The sequence below is a fragment of the Aureobasidium namibiae genome (assembly GCF_000721765.1).
Source record: "Aureobasidium namibiae CBS 147.97 unplaced genomic scaffold scaffold_1, whole genome shotgun sequence".
NCBI lineage: Eukaryota > Fungi > Ascomycota > Dothideomycetes > Dothideales > Saccotheciaceae > Aureobasidium > Aureobasidium namibiae.
In genome coordinates, this window is record NW_013581208.1 from 2,195,385 (window position 1) to 2,221,292 (window position 25,908).

General features: G+C 52.1%; 14 protein-coding genes across 14 annotated transcripts; 7 read left to right on the plus strand and 7 right to left on the minus strand.

The window, feature by feature from the left end:
- Window positions 1–39: 39 nt before the first annotated feature.
- On the plus strand, window positions 40–367 carry M436DRAFT_36258 (uncharacterized protein; the record flags this gene model as incomplete). The annotated part of the gene is made up of 2 exons (XM_013576360.1): window positions 40–195; window positions 260–367. Coding segments are annotated over 2 exons (264 nt in total), but the record flags the coding sequence as incomplete, so codon positions are not given.
- Window positions 368–741: 374 nt separating this feature from the next.
- On the minus strand, window positions 742–1,818 carry M436DRAFT_69297 (small GTPase; the record flags this gene model as incomplete). Its single annotated transcript, XM_013576835.1, has 4 exons — window positions 742–843; window positions 893–967; window positions 1,023–1,315; window positions 1,368–1,818. 4 exons carry the CDS (start codon window positions 1,816–1,818, stop codon window positions 742–744), a joined length of 921 nt encoding a protein of 306 aa, XP_013432289.1.
- Window positions 1,819–2,326: 508 nt separating this feature from the next.
- M436DRAFT_35317 (glutamate-rich WD repeat-containing protein-like protein 1) lies at window positions 2,327–3,863 on the plus strand (the record flags this gene model as incomplete). Its single annotated transcript, XM_013576199.1, has 2 exons — window positions 2,327–2,525; window positions 2,578–3,863. 2 exons carry the CDS (start codon window positions 2,327–2,329, stop codon window positions 3,861–3,863), a joined length of 1,485 nt encoding a protein of 494 aa, XP_013431653.1.
- A 317-nt stretch (window positions 3,864–4,180) lies between these two features.
- On the minus strand, window positions 4,181–5,147 carry M436DRAFT_69302 (uncharacterized protein; the record flags this gene model as incomplete). The annotated part of the gene is made up of 2 exons (XM_013576839.1): window positions 4,181–4,733; window positions 4,831–5,147. The coding sequence occupies 2 exons, from the start codon at window positions 5,145–5,147 to the stop codon at window positions 4,181–4,183; spliced, it is 870 nt and encodes a 289-aa protein (XP_013432293.1).
- Window positions 5,148–5,742: 595 nt separating this feature from the next.
- M436DRAFT_36539 (LmbE-like protein) lies at window positions 5,743–6,600 on the minus strand (the record flags this gene model as incomplete). The annotated part of the gene is made up of 1 exon (XM_013576419.1): window positions 5,743–6,600. One exon carries the CDS (start codon window positions 6,598–6,600, stop codon window positions 5,743–5,745), a length of 858 nt encoding a protein of 285 aa, XP_013431873.1.
- A 304-nt stretch (window positions 6,601–6,904) lies between these two features.
- M436DRAFT_36609 (uncharacterized protein) lies at window positions 6,905–7,633 on the plus strand (the record flags this gene model as incomplete). Its single annotated transcript, XM_013576430.1, has 1 exon — window positions 6,905–7,633. One exon carries the CDS (start codon window positions 6,905–6,907, stop codon window positions 7,631–7,633), a length of 729 nt encoding a protein of 242 aa, XP_013431884.1.
- Window positions 7,634–7,945: 312 nt separating this feature from the next.
- Window positions 7,946–9,698, minus strand: M436DRAFT_37172 (uncharacterized protein; the record flags this gene model as incomplete). The annotated part of the gene is made up of 3 exons (XM_013576544.1): window positions 7,946–8,251; window positions 8,306–9,556; window positions 9,618–9,698. 3 exons carry the CDS (start codon window positions 9,696–9,698, stop codon window positions 7,946–7,948), a joined length of 1,638 nt encoding a protein of 545 aa, XP_013431998.1.
- Window positions 9,699–10,358: 660 nt separating this feature from the next.
- On the plus strand, window positions 10,359–11,033 carry M436DRAFT_23131 (uncharacterized protein; the record flags this gene model as incomplete). The annotated part of the gene is made up of 2 exons (XM_013576070.1): window positions 10,359–10,448; window positions 10,509–11,033. Coding segments are annotated over 2 exons (615 nt in total), but the record flags the coding sequence as incomplete, so codon positions are not given.
- A 797-nt stretch (window positions 11,034–11,830) lies between these two features.
- Window positions 11,831–13,024, minus strand: M436DRAFT_78021 (uncharacterized protein; the record flags this gene model as incomplete). The annotated part of the gene is made up of 2 exons (XM_013577005.1): window positions 11,831–12,863; window positions 12,927–13,024. 2 exons carry the CDS (start codon window positions 13,022–13,024, stop codon window positions 11,831–11,833), a joined length of 1,131 nt encoding a protein of 376 aa, XP_013432459.1.
- Window positions 13,025–14,488: 1,464 nt separating this feature from the next.
- On the plus strand, window positions 14,489–14,896 carry M436DRAFT_60112 (uncharacterized protein; the record flags this gene model as incomplete). Its single annotated transcript, XM_013576705.1, has 2 exons — window positions 14,489–14,567; window positions 14,652–14,896. The coding sequence occupies 2 exons, from the start codon at window positions 14,489–14,491 to the stop codon at window positions 14,894–14,896; spliced, it is 324 nt and encodes a 107-aa protein (XP_013432159.1).
- A 148-nt stretch (window positions 14,897–15,044) lies between these two features.
- Window positions 15,045–16,949, minus strand: M436DRAFT_78022 (uncharacterized protein; the record flags this gene model as incomplete). Its single annotated transcript, XM_013577006.1, has 1 exon — window positions 15,045–16,949. One exon carries the CDS (start codon window positions 16,947–16,949, stop codon window positions 15,045–15,047), a length of 1,905 nt encoding a protein of 634 aa, XP_013432460.1.
- A 659-nt stretch (window positions 16,950–17,608) lies between these two features.
- Window positions 17,609–18,557, minus strand: M436DRAFT_69309 (UBC-like protein; the record flags this gene model as incomplete). Its single annotated transcript, XM_013576840.1, has 2 exons — window positions 17,609–18,468; window positions 18,524–18,557. 2 exons carry the CDS (start codon window positions 18,555–18,557, stop codon window positions 17,609–17,611), a joined length of 894 nt encoding a protein of 297 aa, XP_013432294.1.
- Window positions 18,558–18,921: 364 nt separating this feature from the next.
- Window positions 18,922–20,073, plus strand: M436DRAFT_60114 (cyclin-like protein; the record flags this gene model as incomplete). Its single annotated transcript, XM_013576706.1, has 1 exon — window positions 18,922–20,073. One exon carries the CDS (start codon window positions 18,922–18,924, stop codon window positions 20,071–20,073), a length of 1,152 nt encoding a protein of 383 aa, XP_013432160.1.
- Window positions 20,074–24,362: 4,289 nt separating this feature from the next.
- On the plus strand, window positions 24,363–25,644 carry M436DRAFT_37220 (uncharacterized protein; the record flags this gene model as incomplete). The annotated part of the gene is made up of 3 exons (XM_013576561.1): window positions 24,363–24,418; window positions 24,481–25,424; window positions 25,481–25,644. The coding sequence occupies 3 exons, from the start codon at window positions 24,363–24,365 to the stop codon at window positions 25,642–25,644; spliced, it is 1,164 nt and encodes a 387-aa protein (XP_013432015.1).
- Window positions 25,645–25,908: the final 264 nt, after the last annotated feature.

The following is a 25,908-nucleotide window of genomic DNA, read 5'->3' on the forward strand; positions in this document are numbered from 1 at the left end:
GCGACTGGATCCGCAAACCACGAATTCGTGCGCAAGCATCTGCCGTGGAAAACTCATGTGCCTTTGTTTCATCAGTCCAGAGTCGAGCATTACTGCCACGGTTGCAACTGGACGTTACATGGTGGGTTGATGCTGTGGTGGTGGCGCAAGGGCGCTGAGAACGACGAGCATGTTGATGTCGGCAAGAGTGACGAGGTTAACAAGAGTGATGAGTATTTCTGCCATGGGTTGGTATGTCAAAACACGGACTCGCTTCAAGGCATTGCCAGAAGGCTGTGAAGACGTCAAAGGCTTCAAAGACGTCGTTGCCAGAAGGAAGCAACTAGACGAGTTGGCTGCAGCACCAGCAGATCAGAAAAACAGATGATAGTACATCAAGCACATGAAACTGAGAAAAACGACTGATTTGTGAAAACGAAGATAAGACTCTCGTTCCAAGAAGAAACAGCCCAGAAAAACGCCGTGGTTTCTTTCGCTAAAATCGAGCATGCAACAAGAAGTGCAAAAAGACACAAAAAAACATGATTCTCTTTCTCAATTCCCAGCTCTTGGCCCAGAAAGTCAACCGTCCCTTGTTTCTCCGATCCAATGCAAAAAGGTTCTGTGTGTGTTTCCTCTCTCTTACGAAGCCCAGCCGAAAAGGTGATTAGAAGAACGAGAAAGAAGAGAAAGAAGCGGAATTGATGGTAGTGCTGTCAGGGGTCGAGTCGGGTAAGACTGATCGAGTCCGCAAAGCAAGGCCTAGCCCACGTGTTGATAGAGGAGCAGAGGCTCGCCTACATGCTCGATCTCGGGAATTGTACAGCGAAGGTCGAAGGCTTTTGATAGCACGATCTTGAAGATCTAGTAACTGTTAGTACACGGCAGGGGGTTGAGAGAATCCGAGACTGACCTTTTGAACGTTGATGCTGTGACTGGTACTGCTGAAGATAAGACTGGCCTTCATGGCTTTGGCAAAGCGCTTAGCCTGTCGTGTGTCAGAGGCCTTGACTAGAAGTCATCAAACTAATGGAGACTCATACCTGCATGCTAATCTCTTCTTGCTCCTCTTTTGGAAAGTTGACAAAATGGTCGTATTTTGTGCCAATCAGGAATGGAATTGCGGTCTTGTTGAAGCCCCTGCCTTGACGGTACCATTCTTTGATGGAGTTGAGTGTGCTCTTGCGGGTCAAGTCGAACATGAAGAGGATTGCGACGGCGTCGTTGCAGACAAGGGGCAGCATGTTGACGAATTCGCGCTGACCGCCCAAGTCCCAGATTGAGAAGGTGATTTCTGTGTTGCGGATGCTAATCGTCTTTTCCATGAAATTAACACCTGCGAGGTGGTTAGCACGTGTGCAGATGTGATGGCGATGTTCGTTGCGCACCCAGAGTTTGAATGTAGTCTTCGTCCCAGCTGCCCTCGACGTACTTGACCATCAAAGAGGTCTTGCCGATCTGCGCATCGCCGACCATTCCAACCTTGATGACGACGCTAGCATTCTTCTGGGCCTGCTGCCGCTGGGCATTCTGGTCGCTGTAGTCGCTGTTTTGACGGTTCAAACGAGAGCTCGGTCTCGAGGGGTACTGTGGCATTTGGTCTTCGTGCTGTTGTTGCGGGTCGAGGGTGTTGTCTTGAGATTGGTAGTGAGAAGCGAAGCCAGTGTCGGAGTAGGAGGTTTGAGGGCGACGAGTGGAATCGGCAGAGTCGGAGATGTTGTGGTTGTGGATATGGGGGAGAGCGTTGACAGATGAAGCAGTAACGGTGTGCATGCTCGCGTCCTCGAGCGAGGCGTCATGGGAGCTCGAGGGCTGCGGGACGGGCTCTGAGTGCTCCATGGTTTGATTGTATCCTGTAGCTGGACGGGAGGCCTGAGGGTTGACAGAGCTTGGTGTAATGACACGGATGGGCAACGACAGTCGCGAGTGGTTGAGAATTGGGCACTAGGCCGTCGCAGGTGTGCGGCTACCAGTCAAAGCGCAAGGCGGTCAATCGAGCGGTTCGAGCTACACGTTCCAGCGCGTGGTACAAAAGACTCCAGGTCGAATGTCTTTCTGTCAAAGAGAGAAGGCCGCGGTGCAAGAAGCGAGGACGGACGATAGCAAAGGGAGCGCGGCTTTGTTTGTATGCAGAAGATGCACCATGCATGCGCTGTTTGGGGCCGCCCCTCCAACTCCAGCTCGGCCTGTGCCAGCCACACACGCCCGGCGCGAATCCACGGTCCGCCGTCTTCTTGGCAGTGCCCGAGTGCCCGTCATTCCTTATCGATAAGATGGCCGCTCTTTGCGCAACGAAAAAAAGCCCATCCATACTATACCAACCCACGCCACTCATCCACCACACACAATGAGCAAACGCACAGCAGACCAATCCGAGGAGGACGAGATCCGCGCCCTCAAGTCGGGTCAGAGACCGCAGGACGGCCAGCCCGACGACCTCGAGTTCGAAGACGAGTTTGAGGACGAGTTCGAGAGCGAAGATGAGATCCTCGAGGCCGGTGTTGATGGCAGACCCGATGAGGAGCGCGAGGCTGAAGAGCGTGAGGGTGTGTATTCATTCCGTCTTCTTTGACACACCTTCAGTGCTGATGGACGCAGCGGCCATGGACCTAGACCAAGACACTTTTATCCCAGGACGACACAAACTCGAAGCTGGTCAGACGCTGGCTCCGGATACTTCGACATATGAGATGCTGCACAACCTGGAAGCTCCGTGGCCCTGTCTTTCGTTCGATCTCGTCAAGGACCAGTTGGGCGACAACCGCAAGTCTTATCCTCAAACCGTCTACGCCGTCGCAGGTACTCAGGCCGCACGAGGAAGCGAGAAGGAGAACCGTATCATGGTCATGAAGATGAGCAGCTTGGGTCGCATGGACCGTGGCGAACAGTCCGAGTCTGAGGATGAAGACGAAGACGAGGAGGAGCAATCTCTCGAGCCCATTCTCGAGACCAAGGACATTCCCTTGAACACATGCACAAACCGCATCCGCGTCCACCAAACCCCGCAAGCCTCATCGTCCACCCCTCCAACCACCCTCAGCGCCGTCATGACCGAATCTGGCGACGTCTTCATCCACGACGTTACTCCTCACCTCGCCTCGTTCGATAACCCCGGCATGACCATCTCCGCCCAACAAAACAAGCCCGTCAGCACCATCCGCGCACACAAGAAGACTGAAGGTTACGCTGTCGACTGGTCACCACTTTTCCCCGCCGGCAAGCTCTTGACTGGTGATGTCGATGGCCGCATCTTTGCTACCACTCGCACCGAAGGCGGCGGTTTTGTCACCGACACAACTCCTTTCACCGGTCACAACAGCTCCGTCGAGGAATTGCAATGGTCTCCTTCGGAACGCAACGTCTTTGCCTCTGCCTCTGCTGATGGCACCGTCAAGATCTGGGACGCCCGATCAAAGTCGCGCAAGCCCGCTCTCAGCGTCCAAGTCGCAAACACCGATGTCAACGTGCTCTCCTGGTCGCGCAACACCACACACTTGCTCGCCTCGGGCCACGAAGACGGCGAGTGGGCAGTCTGGGACTTGCGCCAGTGGAAGCCTTCGGTCACCACTTCGCCCAAGCCCAACTCTGTCGCCTCGTTCAAGTTCCACAAGGAGCAGATTACCAGTGTCGACTGGCATCCCACAGACGACTCCATCGTTGCCGTCTGCTCTGGCGATAACACCCTCACTCTCTGGGATCTGGCTGTCGAGCTCGACGATGAAGAGTCCCGCGATACTGCCGGTGTCCAGGATGTACCACCCCAATTGCTCTTCGTCCATTACATGGAGCAGATTAAGGAGTCGCACTGGCACCCCCAGATCCCCGGTGCGCTCATGGCCACCGGTGGCAATGGTTTCAACGTGTTCAAGACCATCAGTGTTTAAGTCTTATTTCCTCCCCTTTTTCTCCCGTCTATATCCCCTCGAGAAATCATATTCTACGAAACAAGCCAAAAAATCTCAAAAAGTTTTTATTCACAAATCTTGCATTTCTTGTGTGTATGACATCTCATGATCTCCTTCAGCCTCTTCTTTGGAGCCAGGTTCCAGAATCTGCACGTTTCCATTGTGCTTCGCTGTGTATACAGCAAAATCCCTCGTTAGTTCACCGCCCTCTTGCCAGCCAGAGGAGTTCGCCTACTAGCAACAGTGCCGACATTTGCTTCCTTGAGCATGACCTTCTCAACAAAACAACGCCCCTTTCAACCCGTCTTGCCACTATCCCTCTTCGGTGACCCTTGAGATTGAGCAGACAGTCGTTTCTGCTGCTGTTGCTGTTGTGACCTTCTCGTCGGCGATTGAGCTGCCGAGATACTCCTCAACGAACGTGCTGCTGGCGAAGAATGATACTTTGTTGCTGATGACGGGGATTTGTACTGAGTATTTGTCATGGCGATGGCTCTGCGACTTGGTTGCACGCGAGAGAGCTGTGGTGAGGTGGGCTGGGGAGTTGTTGTGGAGCGTCTCTGGAGTGGTGAAGGCAAGGAAGGGTTTGGTGTAGAGGGCTTGGAGCGGACGCGTTTTGCTACGGGTGAAATGGGCCAAAAAGGGGGAGAGGCTGGGTCGGAAGCTCCTGGGCTTGAGGGACTGGTGGATTTGGGGATCGGGGTGCATTGTGCGGTTTGACGGGTTGAGGCTGAGGTTGGAGAGGAGCAGTTGGAGTTTCGAGCAGAGGTACCCGGGTCTTGATGAGTAGCCTCCTGGTCCTGCGTAGGAGTACCCGGGCTTTGCTGAGTTGTCTCCGTCTCTTGCTTGCTGATCATCCGTTAATTATATGACTATCAAAACGCACAAAGGTTTCCACAAATGCATTAAAGTCCAACGAGGGCAAGTGGGGAATCATAGAACTTACTCTTCGACAAAGTGCGGGAAAGTATAATAGCTGCCAGGATCTCTCGGGTCTGCATCAGGATCATAGCTGGTGCCATCTATATCCTCCTGCTGCTTGATCTCGTGCTTGTCGTCGACACCATCGTCCTTTGCCTGTTCTGTCATGTCGTCTTTGGTATGCTGTGAGCTGCTGATCTTCCTGATGAGAGAAAACAGCATTGCTCGATGTGTGCGTGAGCGATTGGAGATGCTGCAATCGAACAAGTGTGAATGTCTTTCGATAACTGCCCGAGACACGACAAACGCAACATGATTGTGTATGCAAGAGAAGGAATGCATATGGCTAAAGCACACAATGCAAACGTGCCGAGAGCCAACGAACAGTACAGACACCGTCGAACAAGAAGCAGGAAGAAAGAAGAGAGTCACTACAGGCAAAGATCGGTCAGAAACGCAAGAGAGTGCCCTGTCGTGCCTGATGAGGGCTCCATACATCAAAGGGTTGAAAGACAGGTGATATTCGGTGTTTGTTCGCTTGCTTCGTCGTGCAGATATGTCAGCTTTTTGCTTTGGGTGTCCCCCTCTTCCAGTGCTACTTGCTCGAACCACTTGACCGTCGCGATACTCTGCTTGCTTGGTTGCCCTTCAGTCAAGCATATCGAGGTTGTCAACGTATTGCTTCCTTTTGCTTGATTTCTGCCAATTGGCTTGTTCTGTCTGCAAAGATCTGGTCCGGAGCAGACTGTGCTGGCAAAAGTCATGTGTCGTGACATCCATGCAGCGACCCGTCTGGTTGTCTCAGGACCACACGATAGCAAGATCAAGCCATAGGGCTGCATGTCCCCCCCCTTTGTCAAGCTCGCACAGCATACGAAAAACTGCCGTGCAGATGTCCCCACCAGCTAAAAGATTTCTCATTCTTTCTTCTTGTTCCTCAGCTGCTTCGACTCCACACAGCCTTGACTTTCTTCAAGTCGTTCAAAACCATATATCTCGATATACTGATCCAACCCCAGCGGAACCATCTCATTTGACTCTCATGTGCTTTTGTCATGGCTCTCTGTGCTTTTCTGTAGCTGCCTATACCGCTGACGACCAAGAGCGGAGTAGGAAACTCGCCAGCTTCCTTTTTGGCAAATGCGGTTTTTGCAATCGTCAATGGCGCATCCAGGATACTCGCATACTTCCTGACCATGTTGGTCGAAGATAGCGTATACATTCTGATCGGGTTCTCCCAACCTGAATGCTTCTGCATTATTTGCTTCAGAAATGCAAGGCCACCGTGATAAAGCGAGATATGGTTTGGATGTGAAGAAACCCCCACCACGTCGAAAGTGATCAAGACATCAATGCTTGCTTCAGGAGTAGATTTCGCTCCCATCTTTGCCATCTTGGGCGCAAATGTCGAAGCCAATAAACTGGCAATGGCCTTACTATCCCACACCTGGGTCATTGAATCAGGAAACCTCTCATCATCCAACACCAACACGTCATCTGCATCTCTCAAGCCCAGTAACAATCCACTCTTGACCAATTCTTGCTTGCGGATGTGACCCAAGCCATCGGCGTCTCCAGAACTGAGGCACAGGATTTTGACGTGGTTGCCGAGTGAAGGGTTTGTGAGTGCGAGTACAGTAGGGGCGAAAAACATTGCTTCGTCGTCCGGGTGGGCGATCAAAAGGCAAATGCGCTTGTTGCGTAGCATGGGGAATGAGGAGGTGAGGACGCTGGTGTAGAGCCAGAGGATTGAGATGATGATGGGTGCTGCTGCTGCCCAGAACAACCCGCGCATTTCCATTGATTGCTGAGGTGGGTTTTGGTCGATTCCTTTGGCTCCTTAGATATCCAGTGATGCCTGAAATGATTGTAACCTGTTTGATGTTGTACTGATGGACAATGATTGAAGCTCGGGGGTGAAGTTGATTGATGCTCGCTCGCATGCCGATCACGGGCCGGAAACGACAACTCTCAAAAAAATTATATAATTAAAGCAAGCCCGTAGAACACACAATTCACCAACAAACACAAAGCAACTTTACAGGAAAACAAAAGGAAAACCCAGTCAAAATCTCGAGAAGTCTCCAGCAGTTGAAACAATGGCCGAAGAAGAAACCCAACCACGCAACAGAAAAGAACGCCGCGCCGCAGCAAAGGACTCTGGCAAACACCCATCCACAGCAACCATAAACTCTGCCCCCAAAATCCCCATGTCACAACCAGACCGCAGCGGACCAAAAGGAAAAACCCTACTCGAAATCGCTGATGAGCGTACCGCCGCACTCCAAGGCATGATGTCCTCAGGCCAACCGTTTGAAAAATCCCTCGGTGATGGTTTAGCCCGCGACGAGAACGGGCGAGTGCTGTTGCCAGCAAAAGACGGCGATGGCGACAACGACGACGACGATGCAGTCATGGGAGCTGGAGCCGAGTCTTTCTTTCTGTCCACAAGTTTGGCAATGGTGCACTTTACGCTCGACGTGCTCGTGTTCCAGCAATACGCGCAAGAAATCAGTTGGCCGGCAATCTTCCAACGCACGACTATCGCATACCCGATCTTGTTTCTGATCGTCTACATGATGAAGTCGGAGATGGCGAATCGGTTTCAAACGCTCAAGCAACTGCTTTGTTTGGCTGTTGCGGTGGCTTCGGGTTGTTATATGATTTATGCGGGTAATACGTATGACTATTTTGCGGTCATGAAGCAGGCGCCTCCATTGGGGACGCTGTGGATTTGGAGTGTTATTGAGATGAAGTTGGGGTATGGGCTTGCGAGTATCGCAGTGGATGTTGGCTTTTTGCTCTGGAATGGGTATACCGTGTTCTAAAGCCGGATAATTGTTCAAACAAAAGCAATAATCAGAAATCACAGCAAGAATTCCTACACCAAGATCATGTGGCTACTGGTTCGCGTCACTCCCCGGATGGCCACTCTACAACCAACTCAGAGACCACGGCGAAGACAAAGACTCAAGAGGAGAGGATTGCTCGGATCAAAAAAGATGCCTCATGCAGAAGATCGAGAACTAGGAAGAACGCCACCCAATGAATGACAAAATATCATCGCAACCCTGCCAATCGTTCTCCAAAACAGAGACATTGCAATCAGTGGGTGCACTACTCACATCTTGCGATGTCTTTTAATCTTTCTTGCCCGTCAAGTGCTTGCCCTCGTTATCACTGTCGTCTTCACTCCACCTCTCGTCATCGTCATCCTCTCCACCGACCGCAAATATCGTCTCACCATCCAAAGATTCTCTAGGCAATGGCGCAGGCTTTGTCGGCTTGGGCGCTGGCAGAGGTGATGTGTCACGGTTGGCTATGGAGCTTGAAGCATTGTTCCTAGGGGCATCATAGGCGGGTGGTGCGCCTTCGAGGTCAGGGTCGTCAAAGTCGAGGGAAGAGCGCATGCTTGCGATCTCGAATCCTTCATCGTCTTGAGCAATCTAGACAGCAAAGTTAGCATGTATAAAGTCGGCCAAATTTCAGGGGTCACATACCTCATCACTCATGGCGAAGCGGCGATTGTTTGCTGTTGGGCGCCAGAGCCAGGCAACGAACGCAACATCCGCGAGGTACACCAGGTTGAGCCAGCCGTCCAGAATGAACCAACGTGACGACCAATGTGTGGGTACGAAGTCCTCATCGCTAACTCCGGCAAAAGTCCAGCTGTTTACGAAGAAGAAGACGAAGATGACAACGATGGAGCCAAGAATGCACCACCAGAGCTTGCGGTACATCATGGCTTTGATGGTCTGTTTGCGCTCCATCAAGTCCTTCATGGTGGCATTGAGCGAGTTAAGCGTCCAGATATAGAAGGCTGTCAGTGTAGCTGCGAGAGGCAGTACTACGAGCAAGACCAGAGGGCCAGCATTCTCAGGGGTCACGGAAAGAGAGGCGATTACATAGACAACTCCGAAGATGAAGTGAGTGATGGCCAGCCAGCGAACCCAGATCATCGTGCGACCCAGACTGGGTTTGACGACGCCGTACCCCATACATACAATCAGTAGCAAGAAGAAACTGAAAGAGTTTCTGCCTGCCGAGAGGACAGAAACCACGATGAGCAACGCTTTGGCGCCTGTGCTAAGACCATGCCTGTTCTGGAAGTCGTAGAAGAGCCATGTCATAAATATCTCGATGACGAGGAAAACCAGAATGGCTGTTATGTAGTTCTGGACTGGCAGAATGTCATGTCGGTTCTGGAAATATAGGAAAGCCCAGCCGGCAGATGCAAGGGCGTAGACGAGGGTGAGAGCACCGTAAAAGGGCAGCTTTGCGATTTGAGCAGCAGGCAGCTCGCCGTAACTGTTGCGGAACTCGACGATACCGTTGTAGTTCTCTGCAGTATAACCGTACGTGCCCACGCAATAGTATCCAGTACGCTTGATAGGATAGTTTATGGCAGGCGGGTTCTTGAGATGTATTGCTTGTGTGATGATCATGCTCTTGCTCTTTTCGGCGTCCTGGGATAGAATGAACTCGCCCTCCTCTGTTGTATTGCAGAACTTGGCTTCGATGGCGGTGGCATCGCAGATGTATGCACGATCCGAGGTTGTGTCGTCCATGAGTTTACCAACGTAGTCGCGATCCGACCACTCGAACATAACGAGCGATACGACGGGATCCTGGTCTTCGGGTATGTTCTCAGGCTTAACAAACTTGGTCAAGATGAAGGGGTCTACAGCTCCACCCCAGCCCTTGCGACTAAACATGCCAGAGCATTGTTGCCGGTTCTCCTCCTTTTGGTCCTGTGCAGAGTGTTAGTATTGCAGTGTCAACGCTCGACTCAATTGAAGCAGCAGTACATACAACTTTGACCTCATTGCCGTAAACACCTAGCGCTAGCGACGATAGCAGCACAGCAGTGCACAATTGATACCATGACCGCATGTTTCCCTAGCTTGTGTGTGAAGACAAGATCTGGTACGTATAAAGGCAAAGAGAAAAATGTGTCTTGTAGCTATCACACCCCTCGAAGCTCGCACGTCAGCTCCAGACGCGTTCCGGATCGATTGCTTGTCGGACTTAACGCCGGGTCGATCCTTGACACCTCGACCCCTTGCGTGAGGCGGTGCACTTAGGCGTTTGTGGCTAGAATGTGCCAGTGACGATCAAAGTGTGGCTGTGTACAATTGATAGTTTCGAAATGCGATCATCACGGCGGACGACAAGCAGGTTATAATCAGGTCGCGCCTCTGGCCAATCTATGCGACGTCGAATCATTGTTACACTGGCACGTCATCAGCCTATCTTCACGAGCAGTTTTCTGGACAACTCAACTCTCTCGAGCGCTACATTCTTCCAAAACTCGTCGTTTCCCTCAGCAACCGCCCCGAAGCTTGACGCCCAGTTACTTCCTTCCCCTTACCGTCTCACCACGCGCCGTGCTACGACAAGCTCTTAAGACAAGCTGATCCGAGACTTGTGTCTACCAGCATTTGCTATTTTTGACTCGCCTCATTACTTTTGCCAGCATACAAACATCGACCTCGCTGCTTTAATCAACGTACCCGTTTTATCGCCGATCGAACACAAAAAAGCATCGCAAACATGGCTGCAATGGTGGGCAAATACGCTGCCAACAAGATGTTGCGCGGCCAGATGGCAAAGTACCAGAGCAAGAAGCCTTGCGGCGATCAAGTAAGTAAATCTCAAAATACACATTCGGTATAGATGCAAAGACTAACCCATCTCCTCCAGGATCCGTTCTTTGTATACATCGACGACCCACGCAAGCCCGGCAAGCAGAAGAAGGTCAAGAAGACTGTTCCATCCTACATCCCTGAACACGACGCCGACGTCCTAGCCAAAATGCGCCGTCGCTCTTACAGAATGGACATGGCACTCTTCGAAGTCTTTGGTACACGCTTCGGCTGGTCCTCCGTCATTGGCATAGTCCCCGCTGCCGGCGACGCCATTGATGCCGCTATAGCCTTGTTGCTCGTCAGGGGCTGCATGAAGGTCAAGGGCGGTTTGCCAATGGGCATTCTCATCCAAATGCTCATCAACGTCGCTCTCGACTTCCTCATCGGCCTCGTTCCTTTCCTCGGCGATCTTGCCGATGCCTACTTCAAGGCCAACACCAAGAACTGCCGACTCCTAGAGGAACATCTGGACAACCTGTACAAGCCTGATAACCTCAGAGCGACTGGAGGCCGCTCAGGCAAGAAGAACCCGCCTGCTACAGCGTTCGAAGACTTTAGTGACGAAGAAGACGACCGTAGAGCGTTCCTTCAGGAGACTCGTCCACACACTGATGGCGCATATGACGTCCGTCAACCTGCACCCACTGCAAACACCGGAGCAAAGAAGTCAGGCGGCTGGTTCAACTTCGGTAATAACAACGACAGAAGGCCACAAGACCTGGAGAGTGGTAATGTCGCCGGTCGTGCCCCTCGTGTCAACAACTCGATGGAGACCGGCACCCTGCGCTCTGATAGAAGATGAGGATGACAAAGGAGGGTTTTGTATGGACAAGGAAGAGCAGATTCTGAAGATATCCACGAGTTGTTTGTATAGGTTAATCGGCAGGGCGTTGTGGTTTCTTATGATTGTTAGCAAGGTTTTGATTCCCCCCTTTTGACGTATAGCGTTTGAGATACCACCAAGTCATCAACTTTTTGTCCATTGTTTCAAGACTCCCATTCTACCATGTCCTTTACATAACAACTCATGTCATGTCACATCTCTCGCCAGCTAATTCGAGTTTCGACTTGCTGATCATGCCGACTGTGTGATCTACGGAGCGGCAAAGCTCCAATCTGGGCGACAGTTTGCTCTGGGTGAATGTCCTTGTGACGTGCTTTTTTGAGGGTTTGTCTGTGGTATCAACATCTGCGTTCCCTCTCCACCTCATCATCATTATACTGTGGGTAGTCCACCACCAATCATCTCATGAGGGAAACAAAAAAAAATAGAAAACTAGAGCGCAACGAAAACCTGAAAGCCGTCTATCATGATACGCTGGGGGGAAAAAAAAACATGCCAAGATGAGAGGGAAAAAGAGAAAGGACCCAGCCTCATCAAGGCGAGAACATAGGCACGCTCCTCATACACCCATAACACAACGGCGGTGGAGCCTTGCCCTCAGACTCCAACCCTTGCTCAGTCCTGGGTGTCAATAACAACGGCAATCCGCAGAGACTGCAACTCGCATCTCCAGCGCCCACGCCGGGAGCCACGAATTTGGCAGTCGTCCTCACCACATTAGCTACAATACTGGGGTAATTCTTCTCCACCGCGTCAAAGTAATTGCGCATCAATCCATCAATGGTGCTGTGTTTGGCACTCACTGCTGTTTCCAATGGCGCTTCAGCAGCGACGAGTGGTGTGAGTGGTGGGCTAACATAACCAGCATATGCGTGGATTTCCTTTTTAAGCAAGTCTCGCAAAGGATAGTAGAAGTCGATTTCGTAGGGTGAAGGGCCGTCAGAGACCAACCAGGCGAGCGCAAATCCTCGTCCTTTTGCAGTTTCAGCTAATGTCTTTTCGGCGAGGCGGGTTGTGCTGTCGCCCCAGAGAATGGCTTCGCAGAGATCGGCTTTTGCAAAGTCGACGATGAATTTGTGGAGGAGGATCTGCAGCACATCTGCTCGAGCAGTAGCGGTGGGTATAGCTTTGAGCAAAGTATGTAGGGAATCAGTGTTTGTGATTTCGATGCCGGTGTTTTCAAGGGCGGTCTCGGGGGTATCGATGTTGTATTGTTTGAGTAGGTCTTGTATGTCTTCTACTTCCATGACTGAGGAGATGGGGATGGTGGTGTAGGTGTGTGTTGGATAGCGTTGCTTTATGGCGTCGAGATCGACTGCTGAGGGTCCTTCGGGTACGACGGCGGTCATGTCCACGTGCAGCACTTGCAGTGCAAAGCCAGTGCGTCCTGTGTTTTCGATTTGGCGTTTGAGTTGCTCGTCCAGACAGTGTAGGAGTGCCAGCGAAGATACGCCCATGGAGAGTGGTAGCAGGAGCATTCGTTGCTGGCCCGCGGTGGAGAATCTTGTGCGGAACTTTTCCATGCGCTTTACGGCTTTTGTGGCGATGTATTTGCAGAAGCAGTCCCTAAGAGACAAGAGTCAGTACGTCTGTTGCGACGACGAGATGGTTGGAGTGTCAGTTGCTCACCTGCACATGGGTCGTGATCGGACGTTTTCGACTGCATCGTTGGTCTGGCACTGCTTGCACACACCCAATGCAGATGTCTTGGGCACACTCGTAGGCATAGTCTCGTTTGTCGTGTGGTAGCCTCTTTAACAAAAGGTCGCTTTGATAAAATAAGTCCTGTTTTCTAGGGTCCAGTAAATCCTAGAAGATCTCCGAGTTGCGTTTTCCTGCCGAGTTTGTATCGCCAGATAAGAAGAAGAGTCGATGTGGAAAATGAAGAAGGTAGAATCAGGTCAAGCAGCTTGAGAAAGTTGTGTAAGGAACACAGAGAGAGGGCTGCTCCGTTCGCAAAAGCCAAAGTTTAGTAAGGTCTTCCGAGACTCCGCTGTGCTGACTCGACTTGGATCTGCTTTCGAGTCAAAAAAAGCCGTTGGCAAAGGGATCAGCTTCCACCACCGAAGTGGGGGGGGTGAGTGTGAGCGGCCCCGGTCGGATACCAACGCCTCTGCACGCGAACATGGTATCGAAACTCTGTTTTCGAGGATTCCATACAAGGACCAGGTACAGTACTCGCTGGCGGAACATCCATCATCTTGGGATCTTCCTTGATTATGGCAGATCTCTAGACCTCTTCCTCTGGCGAGATACCAACTCTACCAGCAGCAGTATTCGATACCACCTCTGTGGCACATTCGCAAACCCTTCAAACTGCATGCACATCATCATAGCACTCGCATACTGTAACAAGAGCACAACCCTAATCCACATCTTCTACTGTTCTACATCCCACGTCTGTCTCCTCGGCGCGCCCCAACCGCGAACGAACCACAATCCTCCCGGTCACACTCTCCTACTGCACCCCTCTCCCTGATCGACACTCGGGAAAGTGCTCGCAGCTCAACACCGTGCAAGTCTCGCAGAGTTGCAGCTGAGAAAGCAACACCCTAAACCTCTTCCTGACCCCAAACATGCTGATCTAAACAAATGAACCCTACTCGAAAACACACATTCGTATCTGCCGCTGCTTTCGCCTCTTACTCCGCCTACTACCTATCCATCATTGAAAGCATGAATCATAGAGTTTGCCAGAAGCGAGCTTTTGAAACTCTTTTGCATTACAGAACCAAGATCTCGAAACTTCTGTGTCGCCAAAGGTCAGTGGTTCTTGCGATGACTGCAGTGGCGTCTGTCTTTTTGGCGCACTGCTGTTTTGCTTCGGCTTTAACGAAACTTGGAAAAGCCGGCCGGGCTAAGTTACTGACGTCCCATGTGGGAGGAAACAGGGTCAATGATGATATCAACAACAACGGGTTCTGTTATTCAACGTTCTATGCATCTCCAACTGCGATAAGAAGATAGTGCAAGATAGTTGTGCCGTTGGATAAGGAGATCCGTGTGTCTGATACCCGCATCCATACTCACATCCAACTTTCCAACATACAACCTCTTGGAATTGACAAAGAGTCGTTTGATCTTCCTCTCTCTCACCCTCATACCCTTTCAAGTTCTTCTGTGAACCTCTCACTGCATCGATCAGCAAAACGCCAGCAATCAGAAATCTTCTTTCTATCTTGCACTTCAAAATGCCACCAGTCAAAGCAGGCGGTCATGATGAAGTCCTCCAGGTCATTACAATATCAGACATCACAAACCAAATAACGGGTAGGTGCATCCTTCTGCATTGCATGCGTGTGACGTCCCATTCAAACATTTTGTAGCATGCTGAGGTTAGTGATGGTGTAAAAGCAAATGCTCAAGCGTTGTATCCTAGAGAAAGGAACCTCAAAGTCGTGACAGCACGCTCGCCCAATGGCATGATACATTATTGCGCCATTGTTGGCGAAGAGGTTGTGGATCCAAAATACCCAAAGATCGCTGCTGCGACAAAGGTCGTGCTGCAAGGCGACAGTGCTACAGACAGGCGTACAGCCATGATGACTTTGCTGGAACAGACTGAGAAGAAGGTCGCAAAGGAGATATTGAAACGATGATGGATAGCGGTCACATTGCACGACGAGATGATTGGCACAAGACGGTATGTAGAAGATGCTTTGGTATTAGAACTGTCGTAAAATACTCCCGTTATCAATTAGAGACACCATCATTTCATCACGGTCATCACAATGTCGTTCCACCAGATCAGAGACCCAAGCCACCAGGAGCAATGTACATCCATGAGGTCACTGGAACCCACTGTCCAGTTGGTGCAGGCTGTCCAGCTGTTGGTGGTGGGGTAATGGAGACTGAGGTAGTGACAGCAGCGACGAGGGCCGAGCCAGTACCTGCAGCAACGGTGGCAATAGTGGGCGCCTGACCACCACCGAAGAGATTGAGACCAACTCCGAGAAGGTTGCCGAGGTTTGCACCGGATGTTGGGATGGCACCGGCGCTCAGACTGATGACTCCTGGAAGAGAAGCCTGAAGACAGATGAGGTTGTTGCATTGACTTGCACTGATGACCGATGAAACTTGACTGGCAGCAGAGATGATGGCGTTGATGTTGGTAGTGACGGCAGGTGCAGCAGCAGGTGCATTGCCACCTCCAAGGACCTTGACACCGACGTCGAGTAGAGAACCACCAGAGCCACCGGTGGGAATGGTGTTGACGTTCAAGCCCAAGAGACCGGGAAGAGATGCTTGAAGGCAGATGAGATCCGTGCAAGTGGCGACGGCTCCATTGGTAGCGCTGACGATGACTCCAGAGACTGGGCTGGGTGTGCCGGTGATAGAGGACGGCAAGGCACCGCCTCCAAGAAGACCGCCGAGTAGACCACCAACTGCTCCACCAAGTCCTCCGGCAACACCTGAGACGGCAGCTCCAACACCAGAAACGGCTCCGCCTGCTGCGTTCCCGACTCCAGACACAACACCGCCGAGAGGGGTAGGCAAGGATCCAGCGACCCCTCCAACTGCGCCAGTGACAGCACCTCCGACCCCTGTCAAAGCACCTCCAACACCTGCGCCGACGTTCGATACAGCTCCACCGACAGCTGTTGGAAGAGAACCAGCAGCGCCGCCGACATTGGACACAATACCTCCGACTCCAGACAGAACTCCGCCTGCAAGACTGTTGACTCCAGAAACGACGCCTCCTAGAGGGCCTGGTAGAGCACTGGCAACACCACCGAGAATACCAGTAGCAGCAGCGCCAACCCCTGAGAGAAGGTTACCGGCAGCTCCAGCGGCATTGGAAACGAGACCTCCTGCTCCAGCAGCAGGTGTAGCAGCAGAGCCACCGAGGACGCCAGACACAAGGCCGCCGACTCCAGAAAGTGCACCACCAGCGACGCTGTTGACTCCTGACACGATACCACCAAGAGCGTTGCTTCCTCCAGCAGTGATTGGGCCAGAAGAGCCCGAGCCACCAGGGCTCAAAAGACCGGAAAGGTTAGAGCTACTGGTGGATCCATTGAGGCTTGGACGTGAGTTGGGAACAAGTGAGGTCAAGAAGCCGGAGCTGCCTTGGTTGGACAATGGGTTGGATGCTTGTGAGTTGCTGAATCCAGAAGGTGATGATGGCGGCTGGACATTGTTGCCTGCAGGAGATGCGGCAGTTGCTGGAAGGGCTGGCGAAGCTGGAGGAGCAGCGATGGAAGGTGCAACAATGGGAGGAGTGGCGATAGGAGGCTGGCCCGTTGGTAGGTTGTTTGGTGGTGAGGCAGGTTGACCAGCTGGAGGTGCCGCTGGAGGAGCTGGAGCTGGGACGGGCACTGGAACGCTGAGAGGTGGTGGATTGGGGATGACGGGGTTGAGGATGGAACTGGAAGTTGGTGGCGAGGTAGCAGGTGGACCGCCTTTTCCAGTGGAAGAGCTGCTGGACTGGAGACAAGATGCAACCAGAGCAGCTTCGGACTGGAGCGCGGCAAAGGCAATGTCGATGAGGCCACGAAGGACGGTGACATCGCCGTTGTAGCGGAAGTCATTGACGATGGCACTGACAGTCATGTTGGAGACCTGCTCGTAAGACTGTGTCTGACTCAGCTGAGCAGCCGAGCTGGTGGCTGCGATGATGCAAGTGCCGGTGGCAAGCTTGATGAAATGCATGGCGTCGAGATGGATGGATGAAGCCTTGATGGATGTGGGTATGAGCTGATGGCAGATGGAAGATGATGGGAGGCTGTGATGAATGACGATGGTTAGCCATTGCAGAGATGGTGAAGCGATCAGCATCAACGATACCTTTTGCTCAGGAGGTTAATGTTACGGTAAGTAAACAGTGAGTAAAGCAGAGAAGAGTAGTAAAGCAAGTAACAAGCTATCGTTGGAAGATGCAAAGCAGTTGATGTTTGGTTGATGAAGGAGAAGAGAGAAGAACGAAGCTGGAGGATGGAGGGAAATGGCAGATGGCTGCCTCAACGCTTCGTGAATGGCAGGTGGGAGGGAGTTGCGACTTCCAACCTCGCTGTCGTCAGGGAAGGAAAGGTCAATGAAGCCCCAACAATTTCCATCGAACAGCCAACAAGATGACGGAACGACTCGGACTCACAAATCCGTAAGACATCGACAGCAGCTGCAAGCGCACATGGCAGCGTGCTTTGGGCTATTAGTACGTATCCGGGAAAATGGTGTGCCTTGATGGGCTCGAATGAGCTGACCAGACACTCTTTAAATGGGCCATACTCGCGCTCACACTCTTCGAACTGTGGAAAGGTAAGAACAGCTACAATGGTCTTTGACAACAGAAAATGCAACGGGGTATCTAACTAAGCGGCACGACGTAAGATCATTAAGACGAGAGCGATGACTATGCCAATGATGGCTTTGTCTATCCAAGCATCCGTCCTTGTGGTTGCTACTACTGGCTGTAGCGGCGGTTGTTGAAGTTGAGTGGGTGGTTGTGGTTGTGGTTGTGACTGAGCTTGAGGAGCAGCTTGGGCTTGTGGCTGTGATTGCGACTGTTGAATCGTGGGTGTAGGTTGGACCCCTTGGGCGACACGAGGCGGCTCAGGCTCTGATCCAGCCACAGTATCTTCCGATTGAGATGCTGCGCTTGTTGGAGCAGAGATGTCTGTAGTGCTAGCATCTTTCTTGGGTTCAATCAGGCCGATCTTGCCAACCAAGGGATTTTCCTCTTCGTCTGTGGCTTGAATGCCCAGGTCTTTACACCTCTCCTCTTGCTCTTCCAGGATTGCCAAGGCGCCTTTGCCACAACCAGCACAAGAGTACTCTCTGCTCTTCTCTGCCAAAGCTTTCCTCACGTTATCAGGAGCACTCATACCGCCAACCTGACCGCCAGCATCGGTATCCATAAAGCTCCTTATGGCGACCAAGGCAGTACGTATGCCCCAAGCAGGCTGCCAGGTCTCTTCATGATGGCCAGATATACTCAGACATATCTCGCGGTTGGGTTCGAAGCGGCCCGAGGGAGTCAAGAAGCGGAATGAGGGCGGTCGAAGGGGATATGCTGGAGGGAGTATTATGCGGCCGTGGTAGACTCCTCCAGCGAAGGGCGAAGGTTCAGGAGCGCCGCGGATTGTAAAGTGCCATTCGAAGAGGTTTTCTTCCAGGGGAGCGGCGTAGAAATCTGGAGTGGGGTTTGTGGTTATCTCGGCGGCTTCTTTGACTAGTCGGGAGTTAGTGGCGGAGGTGAGAGATGAATGTAGAGGGAGAGGTAGTACGAATGCGCTTGATGGTTGTGCTTTTGGCTGCCATGTTGGGCAGCGATGTAGATTAACAGTTTGTTTGCATACGAGGAGTAAGAATAGAAATGCAGTTGTAAGTCAAAGGAGACAGATGGTCGAATCGATCCATGTCGCGGCCTCGCTCTCCGCGCCAATGACGACCCGAGCCGAAGGTGAATCTGGGGCATGTGAAGCATAAACATTTGATCATCTTTGCGCCGACTCCATCATCACTTTGACCACCGCTTCTGTCGCGCCGCAGACAGTCTCTCGCCCATCTGTGACACGACGAGTACCACCACCACCAGAGCAAACACCTTCGGGCTCTACGGCACCCTCAACTCTCCACATCCCATCGCCAGTCCAGGCCTCCATCTCACACACCATCAACCGCAATGGCAGCTCCGCCAGCCCAGACCCTCACCGAGGACGACATGTACCGCACATCGACCCAATTCCGCCTTTGGTCCTTCAGCGAGTCCGCCCTCCTCTCCCTCCGTCAAAACACCCACGAAGCCGCCCTCCAACAAGCCCGCTCCTACCTCTCCGAATCAGACCTGTCCTCTCTGCCTACCGCATACGACGAACTGCGTCTGGTACAGCGCTACTGCGACCAAGTCCGCTCTACCTCCGACTTCTTCCAATGGTCTGTCAACGTCAAAGCCACCGCCGTCCAATACCTCAAGCGCTTCTACACTACAAACTCCGTCATCACGTACCCGCCCAAGGAAATCTACAAGAGCGTCTTATTTCTGGCCAGCAAGACTGAAGGCGTCCACATGAGTCTTTCTGAATACGCGCGGCGTATAAAGACAGATCCTAAAAATGTCCTGGCTCCCGAATATAAAATCATTCAAGCTCTGCGCTTCACTCTGGATGTACGGCAACCTTTCCGCGCGCTCAAGGGATGCTTCATGGATCTCTTGAACCTCGCCGAAGGCAATGGTGCGCCCCTGCCTTTCCTCTCCACAACTCCCTCGGCTCTGCAATCTCAAATGTGCGAATTGCCTCCACCACCACCGGGCTCGCGAACACAATGGCAACCTCCCCAATCCATCGGCCCAAAAGAAGCTTCAGACAGAGCTCACTGCGCCTACGGCATCGCCCGCCATATCCTCGACGCTCCGGCCTTGCTCACTGACGTCTATTTTCTCTTCACACCACCCCAGATCTATCTCGCTGCTCTAAAACTCTCGGATCCTATCCTGTTCACTTTTTACCTCTCCACGAAAATCCCTGCTACATCTCCTTCGCATGATGTTATCATATCCACGATATCGCAATGTGCAGATATGATGGCGAGCTTTGACAACAAGGCCGTGATGAGTAAAGACGAACGAGCAGATCTAGAAGCCAGACTAGAAGTAGTCAGGGATCCAAGCACGAGAGATCTGATCAAAAAGCATGAAAATGTCAAGCGAGGAGGTTTGGGAGAGGGAGAGATAGATGGAGAAAAGGCAGAAAGGAAGAAGTTGGCACGAGAAAAGAGTTTCAGGGAAGGTGAGGATTTGTTTGGTCCTGCGTTGAGTGTGCAGCAGAAGAGATGATTCTGCTTGGAAAAATACGCATATGCAATAAATGAATCTACGTCTCGTAACCCTGATGAGATATTTACACTTCCCAGTACCCTCCACTGACCATGCAGACCTCACATGCACACCGAACATCCAAAGAGAAGAGTATGAATACACAACAAAAAGAAATCCTTCCTCTCACCACAATCTTACACAACCTTACCAACAGCACTAGGAATCCTCCTCACCAACCCCGGACTCCAGTAGGAATTCTCATCCACAGCCGCCTTATTGCTCTCTTGTCTCTTCCTGTCCTGTCTGCTTCCGGCCACCGAAGCAGAGGAAGCTTGAGAATACACATCTCTATCCCTCCAATCCGCAAATGACTGCGGTGCGTACCTTCCAAACGGCACATCGTTGTCCTCAACCATCAGCAGCGAGGGGTTTTGCATGTAAGGATCTGTGCTGGGTTTATTCTGTTTGCGGGTTCCAGTCTTGGGCTTGGTTGTCGATGACGATGACGTTGACGAAGAAGCCTTGAGTTTTGTGGAGGAGGAAGTAGATGCAGCGGATGAGGAGGTGGTAGCAGGGAAGCGCAGGTCTTTGATGATTTGCCTCAACTCTGCATCATTGCCTGTCGTTTGCGCTTTGAGGTATGCAGGAGCTTCCGCTTGCTGCAGACTCGTCATAACAGCTTCTCGATTCTTATACTCAAATCTTTGAGGTTGAGGCGGATCAATGGGCACAATAGCAGGATCCAAGTACGCAGCTTCGCCTTTAGCGAGTAATTGCAAGATATCCAGACTTTCGCCTGCGGCGATGGGTGATGTGTGAGAGGGAGTCACACAATCCATATCTACTTCCTTGCGCAGCACGGTATCCACGTCCACGGCTGAAAAGTATGCGCATGACTGAGGTAAGTCGTGGATACCCATTTGTTGGGAGAACATTGCGCGTGTCCAGATGTTGCTGACTTGGAGTGCCATGACGGCGCGATATTTGTCTTCTTCCTTGACCAAGTAGCGAATCTCATCGTGTACGGTGATGGAGAGTCTGGCATTGATGTTGTAGCGTCGACACAGATATTCCATGCTCACGATCAGCAGATGCAGGTAATCGACACCTGAAGACTGGATAGCCCAATTGATGCGAGAAGTCATGAAACCTCCTTTACTAATGAATCTGCGCATCAAGGCTTCAGTGATGCCTGCGCCCAATACTGGCGTCCTAGGCCGTTCTTGCTCGGCGAAATCTTCCAACTTGTTGAAGACAAAAGACTCGGTGCCGCCGCGCCAGAAGGGCCTCTCACGCAAAACTTTGCGGGTCGTCTTTTGGCCTTTGGTATTTTCGTACAGTTTTTTGGCCGTATTGTCTGCATCTGCATCACTGATGGTGGGATTGAATTGGCGGAGCAGGGTAGAGGCAAATCTCAATCCGGCGCCATAGATACGGCCATAGTTGAAGACTTTTGCGTCGTTGCGGGAGATGCCCAGGATGGAGGCGGTGCGAGAGTGCATGTCTGTGCCTTGGGCTTTGCTGCCCTCGAGGTTCATGAAGCCGATTGCGTTGCCGCCGTGGATCTGGAAGGATGCATCGCCCACGAGTCCCGCGATCCACAATTCTTGTGAATCGACGTCTGCGCCGACGAAACAGTAGCCTGGTGGGGCTTTGACCATGGCCTTGAGTTCGGATCCCACACGGTTCTTCTTTGCATTACTAGCTGTCAGCCACGTGTTCTCGACTGCTCGGCGTGTAATGGTGCCCATGGGAATGATTTGCGGCAAGATGAAGCCAAGCTGATCGTTCTTGTCTTCCTCTCCACGATACACGACCATCTGCGACATGATGCGGTCCCTAGCACTGATCCAGTAGGAGCAGGACGCATTCATCTGCAGTGCCTCCTTCGCATACGTGTACTCCGACGATAGGGTGCCGTTCTCCATAAACTGTAGGTATCCTTTCGCAAGCGGATTGGCGCATCTGGCTTGCGGTCCGTCCTTGTGCGGTAAGCGGAAATAAACATGCTGGCTGTCGTCTCGGAGCTTGAGGTTCTCTTCCTCATCCATGTCGCAATTCGACAGTCCTCGATTGATGTATTTGCTCGCTTCATTATTCGGTACTTTGTAAGTCCATCCATACTTGTCAGACCACACAAGCGGATAGCCATCCCAGGCAAGACGTAGTAACAACGGCGAAATCCGCGTGCGTACTGTGAGACCAATAGGTGCGCCGTTCTTCACGAATAAATCCTTGTACCAGTTGGGCATACCAGGCATCTTCTGACGGGCAGCAGGCCTGGGCTCCTCACCCTTCTTCTTGGGTTTGGTCATACGAATCTCCTGGCCCGACCAGTCCAGCTGGCTCAACCATGGATCATTCTCGTATTCCTCAAGTTTGTCTTTTAGCGCGAGTGCTTTGCTGGCCAGGTCATGTAATCGTTGTTCTACAGCATCAGACAGCTTGCGGTATGTGGCTTCTGCGTTTGTAATGTATGAATCCCATGAACGATTGACGGGCAAGATCTCAGTCGAGAGATGGCGAAGCGCTGCGAAACTAACAGGATGAGGGCAAGTTTCCATAAACGCTGGAAAGACCTTCTTGTAAACTCGGTGAGTGATATCAACATCGGCAGCACAGTAATCGAGCAATTCGTCAAGCTTGTCGCAGACACCTTTTCGATCGAGCTCGGAGAACCATTCACGCTTAGCCTTGTCGATGGTGATGCCGCAATGGAACTGGGCAACATCTCGAAGGGAATTGACAGAACTTCGACCAACCCAGAGTTCTTCCTCTTCATCTACATCTCCTTTGGCCTGGAGAAGCGCGGCCAGATCAGCTGCAGCATCTAAATTCGCAATCTTGTCTCTAGTCTCGCGATTCTTGCGGTGCATGTTCCAGGTCGGTCTTTGTCTCGAGCACATTCCATTGACAGCAACGTGTAGCGACATAGTATCGATGAAGTTGTTGCGCGATTGACCAAGCTCATATTCTTCGGCGATTCGGGCTCTGTCGTAGCCAATATTGTGGCCAACGATAATACGAGGCTTGCGAGGGTCTCCAAGCGGGATAAGATGACGGTCACTCTCAGATTCTCCCAACAGCCAGGGCGACAACCATGCATACCAGGATTTATCACTGACGGCGCATGCCATGACAGCATACGACGATTGGTGCCACAAGACTTCGACGTCAAAGGTCAACATCTCCTCATCCGGAGCTTCTACAGGCTCGAAAGAGCCATCCTGGTGGTATTTGGTCCAGCCACTCTGTCGAGCCCACTTGCGCGGTCTTGGTGGCGCATTTGCGGTCGAGTACTTTTTGGCGAGACCTAGGTACGGCTCGGCAGAATCCATAGCTAACTTGTAGAAATGTTCGTCCAGGGTCTGGCCTTGTATCTCGGGCATGTCGAAGGCGACAGGCTCTGACGAGTCCGTGTTCTTTCCCAGTAAATCATGTCGCTGCAAGTGATCCTTGGATAGGCGGACGAGGTCTTCGGCGGCTGGGGGAGCTTTGCCAGAAAATATCTGGGGATAGATATGGCTGCTGATTTGTTGGACACCAATTTCATTGAAGCGCGATTCGGCGGGTACTGATAGAGAAGAGCGACGAGATGCGGCGGACGAAGCAGGCGAAGGGTGGTCATTGAAGCCATCGGTTGCATAGGGTCGTGTGCAAGAGTAGGGCGGGCGTTGGCGGACGACACGACCGAGGCGCAACAGCGAGGCCTGCTGCGACCGCATCGAGCTGGCGGCCATGCTAGAAGGTACGGAGGCAAGGACAGTCTAGTGTCTATGGTATCATTGACATGCACATGTACGGAGGAGCTCTGATACAAAAGTAACTTCCAGCGACTCCATAGCGGGGGCAATGAACTTTCTTCTCGCACAGTCGACATCATGACCTTGCGCAGTGCGGATTTCAAAGCGGCCGAACCATGTGCAAATAGCGCAAACCGTCGTCTGCCAAGCCACCCTCGGTCTATCGTTTTCTAAACACCGAAGGGAGAGCTGTTGACTGGAACATTCATGGCCGAAAGCAACGCCCTTGGCTGCGCTGGGATACCCACGCTATGAAGGCTAGCACTGGGCAGGGCTGACGCAAGAGCAGGCTCTCCTCTTGCATCTCTTGTGTGACACGGCCAGCAGCAGCAGCAGCAGCAGCAGCAGCAGCAGCAGCAGCAGAGCGGCTCAGCATCAATCGGCCAAAGACGCAAACTCCAGTAATATGTCGCTGCTTATGTACCCTCAGTAGTTTCTTGCAATAAAGTGCCATGAGGCCTCATCGTCCAAGACAGCAACCGCTACCGCTATTCTTACGAGATCATGTCTTTTTCCAGTGGTAACCACTGGCCCTTTGTTGGCACTTCTTTCACCTTCCCGTCCGTCTGCCCATCGTCTCTTTGCTGTCTCTGGCATACCACAGGCTCACTGTTGCTCACAGACCTTGGAACGACACCCACAACTCCGACGACAACTCGCAAGCCAACCAACAACCCACGAACACACCTGCTCAGGGCTATATTCCACCGCCACAACACCGACATTCGCCTTCGTCTTCATATCCCCGACTGCCCTTGCCAAACTTTGCACAGTCACGACACCACCCGACGGCCACCCAAGCCCGACCCCAGCACCACTCAACTCCATCCGCTTCTCTGGCTGCTGCATTGAGGGAAGGTGCCGACTTCCTACCACGACCTTCGATTCTCCCGCGACTGCCACCGCTTTCTCGCCTCAACTCTACTTCTGCTCAACAATCCAGCTTCGGTTACATCCCCAATCACTTCTTCTATTCACCACCCCAGTCGCCTCAAGACTCTGGCCCTTCACACCATACCACCACTACTGACCCAGCACACCAATCCGCTTCTTCCTCGTCCGTCCAACCTTTCGCAGGACCATCCTTCACCGACCACTCTACCGGTCCTTCCATCTCCAACCCTCTTGCACATTCTCATTCCAACAGTCACTCGACCCCACGTTTCGGTACACACCATATTGCCAGTGCTTCCAGAAGTGGTCAATCATACTCAGACTACCAAAATCCTGCCATCCAACCGTACGCGAAGGAAGAAGATACAACCACAATGCCTGCTTCGACCTCTACCGCCGCTGCAGGTCGCAAACGTGCTCGCCCATCAGATCCCGGGACTCCACCATCTGGGACTAAGCGTCGCCTGAACTCTGCTCATGCTCCGATAGAGCTAGATGATACCGACGAAGAAGAGGAGGAAGAGTTGGGTCCTGACAACGACATACTTGCTACAGAGCGTGAGGCTCTAGTGGCCAAGCAACGAGAAGAGGCTGGTAAGCCCAGTAGAATTGGAGAGCTAAACTGCATGATTTGCCTGGAACACTTCACCGGGATGACTGCAACGCATTGTGGTATGTCTACACCTTGACGACAGGTCCTTTTGAGCTTCGTGCTAACATTGTTATAGGCCATATCTTCTGCCACGAATGCCTGACGCAAGCTTTGATAGCCAGCCAACGCAACTCCGACCACAATTACGGCACATGTCCAGCGTGTCGTAAGCCGATCAAACCTAAGGGCAAGACACAGATTGTACCGCTGACCTTGATGAAAGCAAGGAAGAAGAAGTAGAAGTGTCGATCATGACAATGATCTGAGTTGTTGTCTTGTGCAGGATTCTGGCGTCTTTTTGGAAACATGGTTTCGACTTTCAAGCTTTATACCCACCCGCTGTTCATGACCATCACAGGCTGTCTAGGCAGTAGATCAAATTAATTACCTTGCTTTCAAACACGCTTGCACCGCTTGCATCGAGTCCCTTTTCTTCCCGTGTGCATCAATCCGGGGACTCGCGAGATACTAAGAGTAGCAAACGAGCCGTGCCGCTGGTGCCTT